Source organism: Catharus ustulatus, chromosome 8, assembly GCF_009819885.2.
Source record: "Catharus ustulatus isolate bCatUst1 chromosome 8, bCatUst1.pri.v2, whole genome shotgun sequence".
Classification (NCBI taxonomy): Eukaryota; Metazoa; Chordata; class Aves; order Passeriformes; family Turdidae; genus Catharus; species Catharus ustulatus.
The window spans coordinates 12,889,720-12,908,394 of NC_046228.1; the positions used below are offsets into that span (position 1 = coordinate 12,889,720).

The following is an 18,675-nucleotide window of genomic DNA, read 5'->3' on the forward strand; positions in this document are numbered from 1 at the left end:
TGAGCTGTAATTCCAGGTCTGTTGGTGAATGTTGCAGTTATCAAGATGGACACAACTGGCACCATCACCAGTCCCTTATAAAAAACTTGTTGTGCCTTCTCTCAGACAACTCCACACAGTACTAACTCCTTCACTCACAGCAACTTCACACAGCACTGATTCCTTCCCTCCATCTCTCTGCAAGTTTCCTTTTTCATTCTGCATGACCAGCTACCCCAACCTGTCCCTTATCCAGCCACCCAACCCTGTCTGTCCCTCACACAACACCTTACCTTGTCTGTTCCTTGCATGACCTCATGTCCCTTCCTCCCCACAGCACAGCCAGCAGACTCCATCCCAAACCACAGCAAACTCTGGCACTCCAGCTCTAACTGCGTGATAACCAGCTAACCCACACTTTTATAACACCTATCCTCATTGGACAGGCAAGGCTGTTTCCACTCCTCGGTAATCAGTACAGCTGTAATTCATTGAGGAAAATTGCCTTCTGCACTATCCTTACAAACCATCTTCCCACAGGTGAAAGACTCCCAAAAGGGAAACGAGACATCTGCAAAGAAAAGTCTGCTACAGATATTTTTTTGAAATCTGCCTTTAAGTGTTAAGCTTCTCCTGAAAGACTGTCTTTCCTTTGAAACACTTGGAACTTCTAGGGCTTGTGAATGTTACACAAACTCCATTTGTTGTAAGACAATGTCCAAAAGGATAAAATAAATCTTTGCCTCTTAAAAATCAAACAAAGGAAGAAAGAAAGCATCATTCCCTCACCATTCATTCAGTGGCTCCAGGCTTACCCCTAAAAACTGTAATAGTGGCAAAATAGTTTTTTGACTCTCAGCCAAACCACTTAAGTTATGGGAACTGCAAAATGGCTCAGCTTGTCTTTCAAACAGGAGGAAAGTTGGGAGAGAGATGTCAACTTACAGCACATTTCAGTACTGCTCCCATTTTACTGCAGTAAGCAGGAACACTCTCTTCATGTTTCTGATCACTTTTGGAGGAATAACCTGCCCAGTAAAAAACACAGAGGGCAGTATACAGCTCATCACAACCACTTGTTAGAGAAAGTCCCCCATCTATCTCTGAACACTAAATTCTTTGCTTTGTTACTCTTCTGGGTAAAAAAGGAATTCAAGGCCCAGAAACATACCATTTTTGCATAATAAGGTTATACATATGGATTCAACTTAGCTAGGAAATGTCAACTTATGGCTTGTCTTCATGAGGAAATTTACTGTAACGAGTCTACCAGTATAATTATATTGCTGTAGTTCTACTGGTAAAATTCCCCTGTTGAGCCTTATTCATAACAACTGCTGCCTTTATGGTTTATTTTTGTCGACTATGCCAAAAAAGGCCCCAGCTCCAGAAAGGCCACAACAATTTACAGGGGAGGAGGGGAAGAAGCTGTGCCAGTGCAACTGAAGCAGTAGAAAGAATAACAGTATAGAAATGGCAGTATTTCTTCATACTAATGAATTATTTGCTACAAAAAAAAAAAAAAAAAAAGTGAAACATTACTAGAAAACTGTACTGTACATAAGACATCGTTGCAGGTAAGGTATATGCCAGTTTCATGCTACATTTCATGGCTTTGGTAAAGGTCCCCAAGCCAGACACTGGTCTGCATCAGCCCCTCCGTGTGCATCCTTTTGTTCTTGCCTCCTCCCCAAATGCTGCAGTGCATTTTTCCCAGGAGTACTCTTTTGCTCTCATTCCTTTATAGAAGCAATGCCTTGCCACCCAGCAACTGCCAGGGCCCCTTGGACTGACCCTCCAAAACAAATGGGCGTTTAAGACCAGTCCCTCTGGTTTACAGTTTGCATCACAGGGACCAGGGATAGCTGGAAAGCAAAGAGCACTATTCGCAAAAAGGATTTTAAAACAATTGCCCTTCACTTCGGCAGTGCAAGAATGCTGAGCTAGACAAAACAATGAGCCATCTGTGCACTCTTCCCTCCTTCCCTTGTCTGTATCCTCTGAGCTTAAATCAGAGCTCCCCAAGAATGGCCGAGTCCCCCTTCACCTCCGCCCACCCTGTTTACATCCTGAAAAAAACAGTTTTCTGGCCTATTTTTTTTCTTTTTGTTCTTAAGAGCCCTTGCAAAATCTTCCTTTAAACCTCAGCCCTTTGTCAGGTGGTATCCCATCTACCCAGCTTTGTCAAGTGATCAAAAAATGCCTCCCACCAGTGATCCGTTCCTTGTTTACCATCCCTAGAGGCAGAGTGGCACTCAGGAGCCCTACTCACCCCTTTGTCCAAGGAAGGCAATACCATCTGAATGGGAGACCACCAAGATTTGCAGCCCTCTTTTGTTAGCCTGGTGTCACTGCCTATTGGGCCTTGATTCAAAATTGAGATGACAGTAGAGAGGCAGCTGAGTTAGGTCATCACCACGGAGTTCCCAGCTTAGAAGACAGAAACACCAATAGCTCAAATTTCACATAAAATTGGTAACTTTATTATCAGTGGTAATTCATTGTTACCAATTGCAGCCACTGCCTTATCAAGAAACATGCACTATTCTAGTACTAGTCAAGAAGGCATGTTCCCAACACTAAAAACACATTGAGGAGAAAACAAAGGGGATTAGGTATGAATAACAGCATTTGGATCTATTTCTTCAAACGCTTATTTTGTTAGTATCTCTATTCCAGACAGCAAATGGATTAAAAAATGTCAATGATCTCACAGCTGGAATGGCTGCACTGCTCAAAAATACTTTTATCTTCATGTCTTACTGGAAAAAAGCGGTATTTTTTAATTCTTGATTTTTAAAACATCATAAACAGATCTTCATCACATAAAGCAATCTTTCACTAGAAGACCTAGTTTTGATTCCCAGTCACTTCTCTTCCTGGCAGGCTGAACTTGCTGGGAGAGCAGAGCCTGCAAACTCTCCCACATAACTCTGCACTAACCCAGCTTGGAGATCAGAGTAAGGAAGCCACGTCTCCGAACAACTCTCTCCAGTGTGCCAAGATCATAAATATGGAAGTTCTGTAGGCAAAAACAAAATCCTATAAAATCACCCAGTTTGAGCACCACGCCCCTTCCCCTGCATGGCAGCAAGAGGCTCATCCTACCAGGATGCAGCACTGGAGTGCAGACACACTACCAAACAGGAAGTGGTGTTTGCCTTCAATGCTCAGCACTAAACCTTCTTCCAATCTTTATCCTTTTTTTTTTTTTAATTGAAAACAGTCCTTCTTGTAAATTCAACTACCGTGCTATAAACATTAAATTAATTTCCTTCAATGCTTCAAAAAAACATTCCAGATCTAGCACAGTTCAAGAGTGGTCCTATCCCACAACCCCTGCACGTAAACACAGATAGACCGCAGCACAAAGTGGGCTGCTCTCTGTAGGTGGCCTACATCTTTCATTTCACTAAGGCTACTAACTACCTCCAGCAAATGACATTTGGAAGCCAAGTGCACTCTGCCTTGGAGGAGGGAAAATCAGATTTCCCTACAGTGACCATAGCTTCAGGGGAGGTCTGCCTGCAGCAATAAAACACAAGCCTTAGAGGGTTCTGGTGCACAGCAGTCACTGGAGGGACACCCTCAGGGGGACACAAATAGGCATGATGCTTGGTTTAACTGAGGGGTTTTTTGCCTGGGAAAGAGAGAATTGAACACTACATAATCACACGTGTGCATATGCTTCTTTAAAATGTCTGAACTCATTGGTCAAATTCAATAGAGTCCTTCAGAGGAAGAGCTGTCCCGAAAATGTCACATTTCTGCAATGTAAAAACAAACAGCAAGACAGAAGAGAAGGATCTACAGGTGTTCCCAGTAAGCAAGTTTCAGTAGAAGCACACATGTATTTCTAGACACCAGGGAATCCACACAGGTGAGACTTCTTAAAAGTACCTTCATTTTAAGAAAAGCTTACAGTAGTTTCACGAATACAAGCCGCACGGATTATAAGCCGCACCCCCGGTGCCTCGACAATGTTGCTGTCTTTGTCAATAGATAAGCCGCACCCCGAATATTAGCCGCACTTTCGTTCGTCGCGAGAATCCGTGCGCAGCTTTCACAAATTGGCCAATTAGTAAGAGGATCGCGGCATAGCGGGCTTTACTGGCTCGGGGCGGGGCCAGGCAGGCTCGGCCCGCTCATGGTTGCCGACGGGGCCGGGTGGCCCAGCTCAGCGCCACGGCTCGGCGGGGCTGGCCGGGTGGTGCTGCCGCCGCCGCCGGGCTCGCTGGCCCCCCTCTCCCGTCAGCACCGCCCCGCTGCCGCGTTCGCTCGCCCGGCTGGCAGGGCTGCCGCCGCCGGGCTCGCCGTCCGCCCCGCTGCCGCTTTCGCTCGCCCCGCGCCGCGCCTCGCGAGCGCCGCGCCCGCCCCGCGCCGCGCCCGCCCCGCGGCGCTTTCGCGGCTCGCGGCGGCGCTTTCGCGGCTCGCGGTTCGCGGTTCGCGGCTCGCGGTTCGCGGCTCGCGGCTCGCGGTGGCGCTTTCGCGGTTCGCGGCTCGCGGTTCGCGGCTCGCGGTTCGCGGCTCGCGGTTCGCGGCTCGCGGCTCGCGGCTCGCGGTTCGCGGCTCGCGGTTCGCGGCTCGCGGTGGCGCTTTCGCGGTTCGCGGCTCGCGGTTCGCGGTTCGCGGCTCGCGGTTCGCGGCTCGCGGTTCGCGGCTCGCGGTTCGCGGCTCGCGGTGGCGCTTTCGCGGTTCGCGGCTCGCGGTTCGCGGCTCGCGGTTCGCGGCTCGCGGCTCGCGGTTCGCGGCTCGCGGTGGCGCTTTCGCGGCTCGCGGTTCGCGGCTCGCGGCTCGCGGCTCGCGGTTCGCGGCTCGCGGCTCGCGGTTCGCGGCTCGCGGTTCGCGGCTCGCGGTGGCGCTTTCGCGGTTCGCGGCTCGCGGTTCGCGGCTCGCGGCTCGCGGCTCGCGGCTCGCGGTTCGCGGCTCGCGGTTCGCGGCTCGCGGTTCGCGGCTCGCGGTTCGCGGCTCGCGGCTCGCGGTGGCGCTTTCGCGGCTCGCGGTTCGCGGCTCGCGGCTCGCGGCTCGCGGCTCGCGGTTCGCGGCTCGCGGTTCGCGGCTCGCGGTTCGCGGCTCGCGGTTCGCGGCTCGCGGCGGCGCTTTCGCGAGCGCCGCTTTCGCTCGCCCCGCCGGCAGGGCTGCCGCCGCCGCCACCAGGCTCGCCGGCCGCCCCCTCCCGTCTGCACCGCCGCCGCGTTTCCTCGCCCTGGCCGGCACTGCAGGCCCCCGCACCGCCGGGCTCCCCCACGCTGCTGGCCCCGATTATGCTGGGCTTCCCCCGCTGCCAGGCAGCCCCACCCGCCGGCCTTCCTGCTTCTGCCATGCTCCCCTGCACTGCTAGCCCCAGTTCTCCCGGGCTCCCCCGCCCTGCTGGCTCAGGCTCTGCCGCCCGCCCCCCACACTGCTGGCCCCGCCTCTGCCAGGCTTTCCCACCTCTGCCGGGGCCGGCCGGGCTCCAGCTTGGCTTGGGGCTGCCGCGGGCTCTCACTTCCGTGTTGGCAGCTTTTAGAATTTTGTTAATAGATTAGCCGCCCCGGAATATTAGCCGCACTTCCGGGTTTCCACCAAAATTTTGGTCAAATTGGTGCGGCTTGTATTCGTGAAATTACTGTATTTTAACTCATATCTTTATTTGTATGAAAAAAATCTCATTGCAAGACAAACCCATTAAAAGACAGATTTTATTGTGCTGTGCAGCTAAACTACTCTTTCCAACTCTGACAGATTCTCAAATGAACTATCATTGAAAGAAATGAACGCAGGAAGAAGTCCAGAGTATGGTGCCCATCTTGCACCCTCTCTCCTTCAAGTCCTACCTCTTGTATCTCTTTCCTAAATTGATGCTCATTGATATCCCTCTTCCATGTCATTCCTTTCAGCTGTGGCAGATGCTTCCCCTCCAGCAAACTTTCATCTTTCAAGGTAGACATGCTGAATTTTACAAATCTTGGCTGAAACATGGATACACCACCTCTCTCTAATTTACCGTCTTCCAAAAGGCCCTCTGTTTTACCACGAAAACAAAGAGGGGCAGAGTCAGTCTTCACCATTTCAAAAGGGTTCACAGTTACCTTGGAGTTTGGTGTAATATTTCAGCAGTGCTTCAGGCATGTGGTTTATAAAGCACTTAGGGACTCATTAAATAGCAAAATTTAAGGCTAAAGGCTGGCAAGCTGAGGGCAGTGAGCTTTTAAATTTATGAAAGGCTACAGAACTAAGAGGCCACTAAAGTGATAGCTGTCAGCACCACTCCATCCTACATTCATGCAGGTTCAAAGGAGATGCCTGCATGCACTCGAAAGAGAGCACTCATTCCAACTTCCATGCTATTTTCTAAATACTCTTTCCAAACTCCTTTCATACTCAGAAAAAGCCTTCCAGAAAACATCCACCCCTCTGCAAGCCTTGCACTGGTTACCTGATCCAGTTTGCACTCCTTTTTCTTCCTTCCAGCTCTAACAAGCATCCTTGCCCTTTTACAAGTTAAGGTCATTCAGAGGATCTATACAAGCAAGCAGAACACAAGCTGGACTGAAGATCTTGAAAGGCTCATGCTTACCCTCACCTTTAATAGGGAGGCACCACCCACAGAGACAACATGTTATCCCGGCATGCACTGCTCTCTCCTGATCCAAATGGAAAGCAGCACAAATCAAAAGGACCACAGCAAGTTAGAACCTGTTGTCTCAGCGGGTGGTACCCTGCATCTGTAATAGAGATGAAGGCAGTTGTAATCTCTCCGGTTTTATGCAAATGGGATGCTGCACTTCGGCTCCTGGCTAGGAGCCAGGAAAAAAACAAAACCAAAAAAACCCCAAACCCCACCACCCTTGTCAGTATGAAGTTGATGTAGTAAACACCAAAACACAGTTGGAATGTCACTTTGTGGGATGTGGGAAGACCACAAATAAAAATCTTATCTCAATCTATTCATAATGTAAGACTTACTTTCTATTTCAGCTCTGAATTACAATTCTGCAATTTTAATACAAATAAGACTAATCAAGGTGCTCAGGAATTCTATCACATCATGGTTTTCACTTTGCATGCACTTCTTTAAAGTGTTAAGAAAAAGGATGAGCACTTGAATTACAGAACAGTTAAGTGGAGATTCAACCTTGGCCTTAGAGCAGACTGAAGACAGAAGACAGTCTGGGAAAAACATTTTCCTTCTTAGTCCCTTCTTTGCCCTGCAAACCTGTGGTAGCACAATCTGGGGCTGGCACATACTGTGGCACCACAGTAACACAGAATCACAGAATGGGTAAAGTTGAAAGGGATCACCAGTGTGTCATCTGGTCCAACCTTCCTGTTCATGCATCCCGGAGTACATGGTACAGAATCGTGTCCAGGCAGTTCTTTAGGATCTCCACAGCCTCTCTGGACAATCTGTTCCAATGCGTGGTCACCCCCACAGTAATTAGGTTCTTCCTCGTCTGCAAGTGGAACTTCCTGTGCACCAGTTTCTGCCTGTTGCCTCCTGGGTCAGAGACTCCCCAGGGCTGCTGCAAAGGCAGCACTCAGCAGCAGATGAAGCTGGCATTGCCACTGATGGAATCCGAGTCCAGCTACACCTGCTGATGCTGCCCTTCCTCAAGCACCTGTTCTCCACCAAGATGTCACCATCATGTTTGTAAACTGCAGGAATGCTCAGGCACCTGTCCCTTGACCTCCTTGATGGCCTGGCATCAGAGTACAAACCTGCAACTGCCAGCTGAGGCACTGGCTTTGTGCAGACACACAGGGACACATTCCTTGCTGCTGGCATTGCTACGGGCAGCTGCTGCCAGCAAGGGATGGAGAAAAGTGCAGGACTCAGCATCTCCTCTCCCACAACTGCACTGGCCACAAGCTTCCTGCCAGCAGGCTGCACACACTCACCACTGCAGTGCAGAATCTCTTCAGAATGCAAGAACAATCTGGAAAAAAGGCTCTGTTTTAACCCTGCTAAATAGATTTGAGAAATTACACCTTTTTTTCTTTATTTGAAAGAAGATAGAAAAAGCTAAAAATGGAATATAAATTGCAAAAACATCCTGGAAGGATTTCTGCTGCCACTCAAGTTGTGCAACATGCTCGATTGGAGAGACTTATTTCCATGCAAGCAGCTTGGCATGAAATCCCACTGAAAAGCCTGTGGTTCCCTAACGCTGTCATGACATCATGATTTAGGATTTTTAGAGTTATCAGCCCAGCACAGCTGGTGTCATGGTTGCCATTATACCATGAAACACTGAGGGGTTTTAAACAAAAAAAGGTTTCCTTGTTTGAAATTCTTAGATTTCTTCCATCTTATTCTACAGATTCCTAAAACCAGCCTGGTTCTGTAAGCAGAGTATAGCTGATACGTAAGCAGAGCAGGAAACAGTGCTGCCTTAACTGAAAATAAATCTGTCAACAAGGAGGCACTGGGAGAGCTCTACTTCAGACTTTTCAGGTTCTTATTAAAAATATAAATTAAAGTCAACATTTTCACATTATTTGCTACATCTGTTTGCTATTCCATTATAAATAAAAATACGGGGGCCTCCAATTCAAAGTTAGTTCACTCAAAAAAAAATCAGTCCTTTTCATTTAATACTGCATTATAATTGTTCTAGACTGTACTGTATTACCATGAGAGGTGCACAAGATAAAAGCTACACATTGCCCAAACTGGGCAATTAACAAGACCTTTGGCAGGGCTCTAGCTTCCCTTTTCTAAAGTGTGAAGGACAGCAAGGTTATGGAAGCACATCTTTGTCATAGGAACCTTGCTGATTGTCACAAGCAGATCCAGATCTGCACTCTTTGGAGACAGCTGGGAGTCCAAAAAAACCCACAAACCCCTTCCTGTCTGCAGAGGCCAGGGCAATTGAGCAGAGTTCAGTGATACACTGGTTTTAAAGGAAATACACCAAAGATTTAAACAACTGCCCTGCCACCCCAGGCTCCTGCCAACCATTCCACAGCACACTTTACCTGGGACAGCAGAATTCCAAAGCCCTTCAAACAAAAAAGAGACATATTTTCTTAAATAAAGCATTATTAAATTCCCTGTCGGAGAACAAGAACTTCCCGAGTGCATAGGAAAATCCACCACACCCCTACAATATGCACCTAGGGCTGGGCTGGTGACGTGCAGCTCCCATGGCCATCAAATTTGGAGAGCAGTTTTAGCAAACAGCAATTCCTCTTGGGAATGAGAACTGCTGGTGAGTGCTCAGCTCCCTTGAAAATCTTCTCTCAATCAGTCTACAATGCTCACATACCAGCTGGTAACTTCAGGTTCAGTGTCTAGGAGATGTGTAGGTCTTGACACTCTACCACATGCATAATTGTATATTAACACTTTTGGGCACAAGGTAGAATCAACCTGCTCCACAGGACAAATAGTAATAAGCTTTGTAGCTCCAAGAATGAGGCCAAATTAAAGGTGACAGACTGAAGACAGCTGAGCATCTCAGGACACAGTGCTGTGGAGTTGGGGATGCTGTTCCAGCCACTCAGAAGGGAAACACACCTGATCTATAAAAAAAGCACCATGTGAAGGCCTACATGCTCACACTAAAATCTCTTGTGGAAGCAAGGGAAGGAAGACTTAAACTTCATTTTTTCACTTGCCCTTCTTTTCCTCTGCCTCTGCAACTAACAACTTGGGTTTGTTGTTAGTAGACGTGTTGGTTAAATGAACCAGGTAGATCTCTGTGACATTAGGGTCCTGTATAAACTCCAGACTTGTTTTCTGAAAAACAGTTCTGCAATCATAAACACAAGGAGAAAAAAAAAAAAACAGGAGAAACTGTCTTGAGGAATGGGTAAAGTTAAACAAACTGCCCAACTGCTGCTGTTACAAGAGAAGCACTTTGATGGAAAAAAACTGGTGGCTGAATCTTAACCAAGACAAACAAAAGGAGGAAAGCTTGTGTGAACAAACCGGAGCCTTTGCTGCACCATTCATCAAGGACATTTATACTGCAACTATAACACAGTGCAAGGATAGTTTCAGTAAACAGCAACAGCAGAAACTTTGTGCCCTTTCTGGCTGGTTAAAAGGCTATGTTCCCAGCCACGAAATTGTGATGGCTTGGCTACTGCTACTCTCTTTAACTGGAGTTAAGGAGTAAGGTCAGCTAACGAAAGACAAGCATTGGGTTAGCTCATGCTGCCTGCTTGGTCTAATCCGAAGTTCCTGCTAGAAACCATCCATACCAACAACCTAAGAAAATAATTTAATTACTGGAGAAAAGACAGTCAAACAATTAGAGTTTTAGGCTTCTGTTACACAAATTGGCACTTTATACAGGAGCCACTGGAGTGGCAGTCTGCTGACAGTAACACTTCTGTGCCAGCAACAGCAAAATTGCCCTTGCAGCAGTTTTCCAGAGGAAGGCATTTAACATGCACAGGGAGGGGTCAGAATTCAAGCATACGACCATAACAGATTACAGAGTGTGAAAAACACAACAAGACAGACAGTTAAAAGAAAATTTCCCAACCAGTTAAAAGAAATTTAAACAAAAACCCACTCAACACTGAAAGGAAATATACTGCATTCAAAGCCTGCAGAGGGGAACATAGAATTTCTTCTACATGCAAGAACAGGCATACGTCATCTTTTTTGAGACCAGGGCTAGAGTGTTCTCAACAGAAAACCAGCTGTTCAAATAATATGAGCAGCAGGACAGGGTTTTGCCTACACACCCCCAAAACAAAACACAACACACAGCTACAGAACTTAAATGACACTTACTCATGTACTCTGTTGTCTCCATACAAGTCACTTAACCCAAAGCTGACGTAGTGCCAATGCTCAGGAACATTCAGTGCTGGGTTTCCCATATTTCTGTACATGCTAACATAGTCCAGAGGGTCAGGTCCTCCCAACCTGCATTAAAAACAGAAAAAGTCTTACGTAAGTTAGTTTACTCAAGACAAAGGGTAAGTCTCCCCAGGTGCTAGAAGAGGTTGTACAAAGACCTGGTTTAAAACAAAAATTAGAATATTCAAATTACCTTTAAAAAAAAAGATTGAGGAGAAAGGTTAGTTAAAGTCCAGAGAGCTTTGAGCACAGGAAGACAAAGTACCTGTGTGCAATATGCTAAAAATGTTTTTAACATTAAAGCAGAAAAACTTCTGGACAATCATATTAAAGCTTCCACAAAAAAAACAAAGAAAATTGAAAAACTGTACTAGTAAAAGAGCAATGGTTGTAACTGCAGTGCAAGCTCTTAATTCAGTCCAGAGGCACATACCTCACAAAAAGTGATGCTATTCCTAAAGCAGGGCTCAAAATTACTAAGTTTTGAGGAGAATAATCCATACTTCTGAACATAGACAAAATAGTTCAAACAGTGGAGGAGAAAAACCTTGATTCAGCAAAACTAGCAGCAAAACTTCTACAAATACACCACTTGCATTAACCAAGAATGAGTAAAAAGCACCACTGTACGCCCTGCATCAGCAATAGAACGGCTTCCTTAAAAGAGCATAACTCAAAAGTCAAAGCAGCACAGGCAGGTTATGTTATGCAGTAGCCACCAAAGCCTGCAGCCACCCTTCCTGCAACAAGGCACAGGGAACTGAGGCCGTGTGCCAGCAGAGAGCACAGCACATCCTCCTGCCACTCGCATCACCTCTGTCTGAGCAAAGACAGAACAACTCCCTGCTCAAGGAAGGAACACGCGGGACTGTTTTGTTGTTTGCCTGTCACCTACCACACCTACCACAAACAGCTACAGCACAGCTGAGCAGCTGTTTAACCACTTAGTGCCTACAACACATTGCATCTTCAAGTAAAACTCTCAGCATCTCCAAACAAGAAAATCTGAACTCACATGACCCCAGTCACTGAAAGTAATGATTCTACACATCAATTCCTCTCATGTCTAGTGTCTGTTTAGACCCTGACACAATCATCTGCAGGTTGCAGGGCATGGCTGTGCTTCCTTCACTTGTCCTGAGGGTTTGTGTAACATCATAAGCAGTCTCCATGGCTGGACAGATGGATCCAGCCCTAGTGACAGTGAGACACTATTTTAAATCCTCTGCCCTCCTCCTGTCATCCAACCTTATCAAGTCTGTAGAAAACTGCATATCAGCTTGGTGTATTAAAACACAACATTAGCTTGGTGTGTTAAAACATCCTTCACCTCTCCACAGGTGTGCTGTGCTGCCATGCTCCTACTGCTGCTGGCGAAAAACAGAGCAGTTGTCTAACATGACTGACTTTACCTAGGACAGTTTCCTCTTCTTAAATCATATAAGGCCATCATGGTAACTAAGACCAGTTGCAGTTTCTCCAGCAGGTCAGTTAAGGATGCAGCCCAGGATACTGAGGCAGGACAGAGGGGATGAGCAACTCACCCCCAGTAGTGGCACAGGTGTCCATTGTCAAAGGCTACATCAGAACAATGCAGCCTTCTTGTATGACAAGAGGCATCTTCATGGCTTAAACGGCAAATTGGTGAGCAAACACGGGGAGAGTGTGTCAGACTCCAGGATGGAGCTGAGTCTGATCTTCAGTAGACAGCTGAGAAAGCCTGTTTTCAAAGTCTAGCAGTAGTTTGAAACACTCAGGAAAAAACAAATCTCCTCTGGCACAATTTCCTCACCTGTTCCCTTTCACTGGTATCAGGTCACACTGGAGACTGAAATCTCTACCAGAAACACCCACTCAGGTGGCTCTGTTCAGAGCATGGCACCTATGTCCTGGCCAGTGCTCAGCCCCCCGGGGATCCAGGATGGAAGCAGTCAGATGGAAGCAATTCCAGCCAGGATGACCACTTACCCTTGAGGAGCAGCAGTGAACAGCAGCAGCCACACACAATTATTACTGGACTGGGAAGACTCCAGAGTAAGGGGAGATTCATACACTGACCAGCATGAGAGACTAGTCAGTGGTCAGAGCAGTTGTGTGGACTTTGCAATGAAGGGAACACTGCTAAGCAACCAGCATCTTCAACATGAAGAAAACCTGCTTTCCAAAGTGGGTTTAATAACACTTTAGAAGTCAAACAATCAATGCTGGAACACTGCTGGCACAGGCACTCTGACACTGACAACACACAAGACAAACCTCCACATTGCCCTTTTCAGAATAGGGACTGTTCCATTCCCTCGGGCTACTCAAACACACTTAACAGGTCTGATGCAGATGACAAGTCCTGCCTGGCACCGCATCAGGCAAGCCAGACACCTCTCCATCACTCCTGCTGGCAATCCTGTCTTTGTCTCCAAAAGCCAAACTGGAGACCTGCAGCACTGCACTACCCAAGAGGCGGCTACAGCAATGTGGGATCAGGTGGCCTGGAGGAGCTGAGCTCAGCCCTGCCCAGAGTCCATTACCAGCTGGTTCACATGTTGCTCAATGATCCAGTCACACCATCTTGACTCGCTGAGAAATATAATAGACTTGAAAGAGATATAGACTAAAAGCCTGCAGTAGTGACTAACTAAATTTTTTAAAACACATCCAAGCCATACACCTATCCCAAAACCGCTGCAACTGCACAAACATCCAGCACTTTAAGAGCTCCAAACCAGCTACCTGTAGCACAGAGTAACATAGCCATGGCAATAATGCTCACCAAAAGTTAGTCAGCACAGATATTCATCCAGTTTCGGTGGCAGGTTTCACTGCTCTATCATCGGCGGCGCTGCTGTGGTACATCCTCCCGCCCACGGCCGCCGCGGCAGGGTTCGACCTTGTATCACAATCTACATATCAGTACATGCACTCACACAAAGAGCTGGAAGCGTTGGAGGATTTTATTAGGAAGAGCCCAACTTCAAAGCCAGAGGTACAGTACAAATTTGTTACATTCACTATTCATGGTGCTCATTCAAGAGCAGCAAGGGCTGCCTCAGGGGAAACCCTGCATTTGCATCTGCACCAAGAGTCTTCTTTTGCCTGATGCTAAGAGCGCTCTGAAGCTTCTGTGGAAGGAGAAATGGAAAACTCAGAAAGGAAAGAGACCCACCACGAAAAGAAATTGGAAAACTCCTACTTCATTCACCCCGGAAGTCCTTATTTAACAGTGCTTATTTTATTAAGTCCTTACTTGAAACAGTATTGTTTGTAGTCACTTCCCAGCAGTTGACAACAGGATTGCTTTTCACAGCTACTTTTGCACAACCCTTCAGAAGTAGTCTGTGATTCCCAAAAGGCCTCAGACCACAGCTCACTGCACAGGTTTTTGAGAGTATGGCCTAAATTTAAGAGAGGTGATAAAAACCCAGTAGTTGAGCCCAAATTATGCCTATTCCAAAACCTATCACAAAAAAAAAAGGAATAAATTTCATTTTTTTACCGGAAATTCTATGCAACAAGATATTCCATTTTTAAATACTTTACCACATTTTATAATAAAAGTGGACACTGGATATCAACAGAGACTCCATCTTGATGCACGGCCTTCAAAAAAATAGACAGAAACTCTTCCAAGAAGTTCTGATTGAATCCCAAGCTCTCTCTCAAGCATTTTAAAAGATTAGTTTCATTAAATAAGCCACACGGCTAAACCCCTTTATGTAACAGGCATGGAGTTCTGCAGATTCTCCAACATTACATAGTTAGGTTCTGCTCTGATCTGCAAGCCAAAGACTACAACTTTAGCTCCCTGAAGAAAAAAACCAAATCTCTGTTAACCATAGAGAAACTGATACATATAATTAAAAGCTGATTAGTGTTACAATATTTCTCCTAAGGCAGGAACTTCGTGCAATTTCCTCTTCTAATCTAAAACAGCTAATAGCTGGCAGCCCAGGCAGAGCAGGACAGGTTAGCAGAGTTGTGGCAGGAGTCCCTCTACCAGACTTAACCAAGCCCCAAGTTTCTCCCAACAACAGGAGAAAAAGAACTTGTGGCATCCATGGAGGCTTTATCTTGCACAAGCATTTCCTGCACAGGACAGCAGTAGGAAACTCACCTCTACAACAGAAGCTCTCAGCTCTCACTGCTGGCTGAGCTAACAGTTGGAGGAACCACTAAGTGGAAAATGCCAGGATAAACAGGCCTTCTTCACATTACTTTTTACTTGCAACCTGCCATCACTGCCAGCAGCAATTCCTTCAGTGTTTGAGTTCCAATTGCAGCAAAACCCTAATCAATCCCTTAAGCAACAAGGTTTCTTCCCAAACAAGGGTCTCTGCCATTCTTCACCATAGACCTAAATTTCCCTCAACCTCCACAAATCTTACATCAATACAGTCAGTATGTGACATATTTCTATCAGCTGTTGAGAGAAGTGCTAACATGACTGGAAATGCTTCACGAGTATCTAAGATTAGGCACAGGCGTAAAAACAGACTGATCAGACCACCACCAAAGTACTGATGTGCACAGATGACTAAGAAATTATTTCTATTTTGTGGTCTCAGATTTGCAACATCTTATCTCAGCCCACTGTGTCATTTTAATACAATACTGCCCTAAGCAATAAGGGCTAACAGACAAACTACTTGCTAGAATCACTTAAAAACAGTTCTGTGGACAACAGCAGCTTTGTCTGTCAGAACAGCACACAAGGAGGATGTTATTCTGCTGTTGTTCAGGACTCTAATTAGATAAAGACATAGAGGTTGAAATGGGTTGTAAATAAAAAGTTTAACATTTACTAATTTTTTTCAAGTGCTGGGGTAGGGACTGGCCCATGTCATGTAAAGCAAACATTTGTGGGTGACTTGATCATGTTTCTTAGCCCCAGAAGAGGGGGCTGAGCAGCTAAGTGATAGTAAAAAGCAAAAGGAACTCCTCTTCACATGGGATTAGACGCTAGACACTTTATCTTGATAGCTAAACATCCAAGAACTTCCTTCATGCCACTCTCCCACATAAACAACTGCTGTTCCTGGTGTCAGACACTGTGTCAGCAGAGACACTGAGCAGCAGATTCACAGTCTGTGATAACACATGGCTACGTAAGGCCAAGAGAAGCTGGCACTGCCCCGTGGGCTTTATGGGTACACACAGCATGTGTCCGGCTGCAACAATGGGTTCGCTCCGGTCAGTGCCACCGCACTCGAACCCAGGCTCCTGGCCAGAAGACACAGCTCTTGCCTCCTGTCCAGGGGGAAAACTCCAGACCCTCAGTGGGAACACCTCCACTCAGAAATGTGCATTCCATGTTTGTAAGGCCTGCCCCAGCTGGGGCCTTCATCAGCTACCCCTCACTCAGAGACCCTCGAAATCACCCCAGAAAACCCAAAACACTCTCCTGTCTTCAGTGTACACCTCTCTAGACCTTCCTCCTATTGCCAGCACATTCTCCTCAGGAGCCCCTCCAAACACACGCCCCAGGCAACCAACTGCACCCCTCCGTCCCCAGAGGCACTGCATATCCCCCAAACTCCTGCATCTCACCGCTAACTCAGAACGCAGCCCCTCTCCCCGCACTGCAACCCTCCCCAGCCCCTCCAGCTCACCCCGTGCAACGCCCCCAGCCCCAGTGCTTTCCCCCCACCTCTCCCACTCCCACTACTCCTCCCAAACCCTCTCCTATCCCACACAAGGCGCCGGCCCCACTGCTCCCTCCAGCTCCACGCAGGACCCCGGCCCCATGCAGGCCGCCTCACCAGTACTTGAGGATGGCGGTGACCTGGAGCGGATTGGGCTGGTCGGGGTAGAGGCGTCGGCACTCGCCGTAGATACCGTGCAGCCCCGGCGGGAACAGCGACGGGAAGGACCCGGACCCAGAGGCCGAGCCGGACCCCGGCCCGCCCGCGGGGGGCACCCCGCCCGGCCGCACGCCCTCCATGCTCCGGAGGCGGCTGGCCCAGACCCGTCCCAGTTGGTGCCGAACCAGCTCCGCTCCCGCCAGGCGCTCCCGGCCCGGCCCGGCCCGGCCCAAGCGGCTGCGTGGGGCCGCGGAGGAGGGGCGGGGCCTACTGCCAGGCAGCATGAGTGACAGGCCAGTTCCACCAATGGCGGCGCTGCGCGGGGCTCCGCGCGAAGGGGGCGGGGCTCCGCTGCATGGGCGGTGTGAGTGACAGGACAGCCTGACCAATGGACGCTCGAGGCCCGGAGGGCGGCCGCGCCTCTGCCCCCGCCCCACGTTACGTTGCGGGCGCGCCCCCTAGCGGCGGCGCGGGGTTCTGCCATGGGCGGGGCGATTCCCGCGCGAGGCCGTGGCGGGAACTCGGAGCGGGTCCCGGGACAGCGGGAGCTCCCGCACTGGGCAGGCCTGGGAGCAGAGGAGGGATTTGTTACTGCTGTCTTTACACCTCCTCCAATGCTCAAAGCACCTTTACTCTCCTTGTTTGTTCTCTGTGTCTGTCGGTCCCTTGGAGACAGCTGGAAGCTTCACCAACAGGTGAAGTTTGAGGGCTCTCTGATCGCGGCTTGTGACTGTGCACGAAGCACACTGACGATCTGGCTCATTTCTGAGTTGCGACTACAACTGTGGTCACGCAAAGCCAGGTATGTACATGTGTGTGTGCAATAGTTCTACACTTTTGCTAGAGCAGGGTCCTGCTTGTTAATTAGCAAATAGAAAAAAATGAGCTATAGAGTGCTCAGAGGAGAGGGTGAGTGCTCATGCTCGCATTTCTCTCTTAAATAGGTGAGAGTTTATTCTAAAAACATTCACAACACATTCATTCACATGGTCAAGAAGCTGACAAGCTGACAGCCAAGTGACAATCCTCTGATAAAGGAGGTGAGCAGATGGTGTCCTCACTTTCCACAATGAAAAATATTTCACTTGTCTGGTTACTGTGAAACTACTTTTTGTGACATCTGCCCGAGTAGTCCGCTACAGTCAGCTGAGAGGGTGAATGTGAGAGTCTGTATGAAAGGCTGTGTTGGCTCAATACACCCATGAGTGTCTCTTGACATTCACTGGAGTGATAAAACACTGGCCTTAATTTAAACCAGTCAATTCTGTTGTACAAAATCTCCCGCTTTCAGACTAGGTGAATGGGTAAGATCGCTAAAGGTAAACATCTGGGATGAGACATCTACTAGGGCTAAAGGCAGGAATTACAGGAGAAAAGTCCATGTCTGCAGGAGAGATGTGGGACAAGACAAGTGAGTCAAGCCTTCAGGTATGCTCACTGGCACGGAAGTCCACTTTCATTAATTTCAGGACCCAGAGTTTCTTAGTCAATGGAAAATGACAGTGTGTTCATTGTTTGATACTGAAATGCTCATGATGTGCATTCTTTATACTGACACCTCTTTCATGGTTCTTGTGCCTCAAAAATGGAGACAAACTGGTATTTCGTGGTGGCAACAGATGTGTTATGACCAGTAGTTCGTAAAGATGATCACATGAAATTTTGGGACAATAAAATGCTTTCCTTAATCATAGATGCCCTATACAGGAGTTGATGGGATCACCTTTTTCTCTTTTCCTATTGGAAAATATTGGCGGGGGGGAAATCTATTAAGCGTAAACCAGCCAATGGCAGTGCAGCGTTTTTGGTGGAAGTACTCAGCCATCTCCAGGACCGCAACATCCACCGGTTTCTCGGCCGTGGATGTGTGCGCAGGTTTCTCTTTTTCCGCACTCCGCCTCCCAGCACGCCCCGCTCCTGCGCCGGCCTACAAGTCCCAGCATGGCTCATTCCCGGCACCGGCCTACAACTCCCGGCGTGCCCCGCTCCCGGAACCGGCCTGCAACTCCCGGCGTGCCCCGCTCCCGGCGCGCCTCCCCACTGGGCTCTGCGCAGCGTCGGACTACAGCTCCCGGCAGGCGCCGCGGCGGCGGGAATACA

The 18,675-nt window shown here is 48.1% G+C and overlaps 1 protein-coding gene across 2 annotated transcripts in view; it reads right to left on the reverse strand.

Annotated features, from left to right (window-relative positions):
* The window catches only part of SUFU (SUFU negative regulator of hedgehog signaling), a 91,626-nt gene extending 74,816 nt beyond the window's left edge, over window positions 1-16,810 (reverse strand). The window contains exons 1-2 of one of the 2 annotated variants that reach the window (XM_033066424.2): window positions 16,534-16,810; window positions 10,712-10,846 (exon numbers count right to left, since the gene is read on the reverse strand). In XM_033066424.2, coding sequence (XP_032922315.1) covers window positions 10,712-10,846; window positions 16,534-16,715 — 317 coding nt within the window. In that variant the 5' untranslated portion in view covers window positions 16,716-16,810. The remainder of the gene's footprint in view (window positions 1-10,711; window positions 10,847-16,533) is intronic. The other variant, XM_033066425.2, reaches the window with a different exon arrangement.
* Window positions 16,811-18,675: the final 1,865 nt, after the last annotated feature.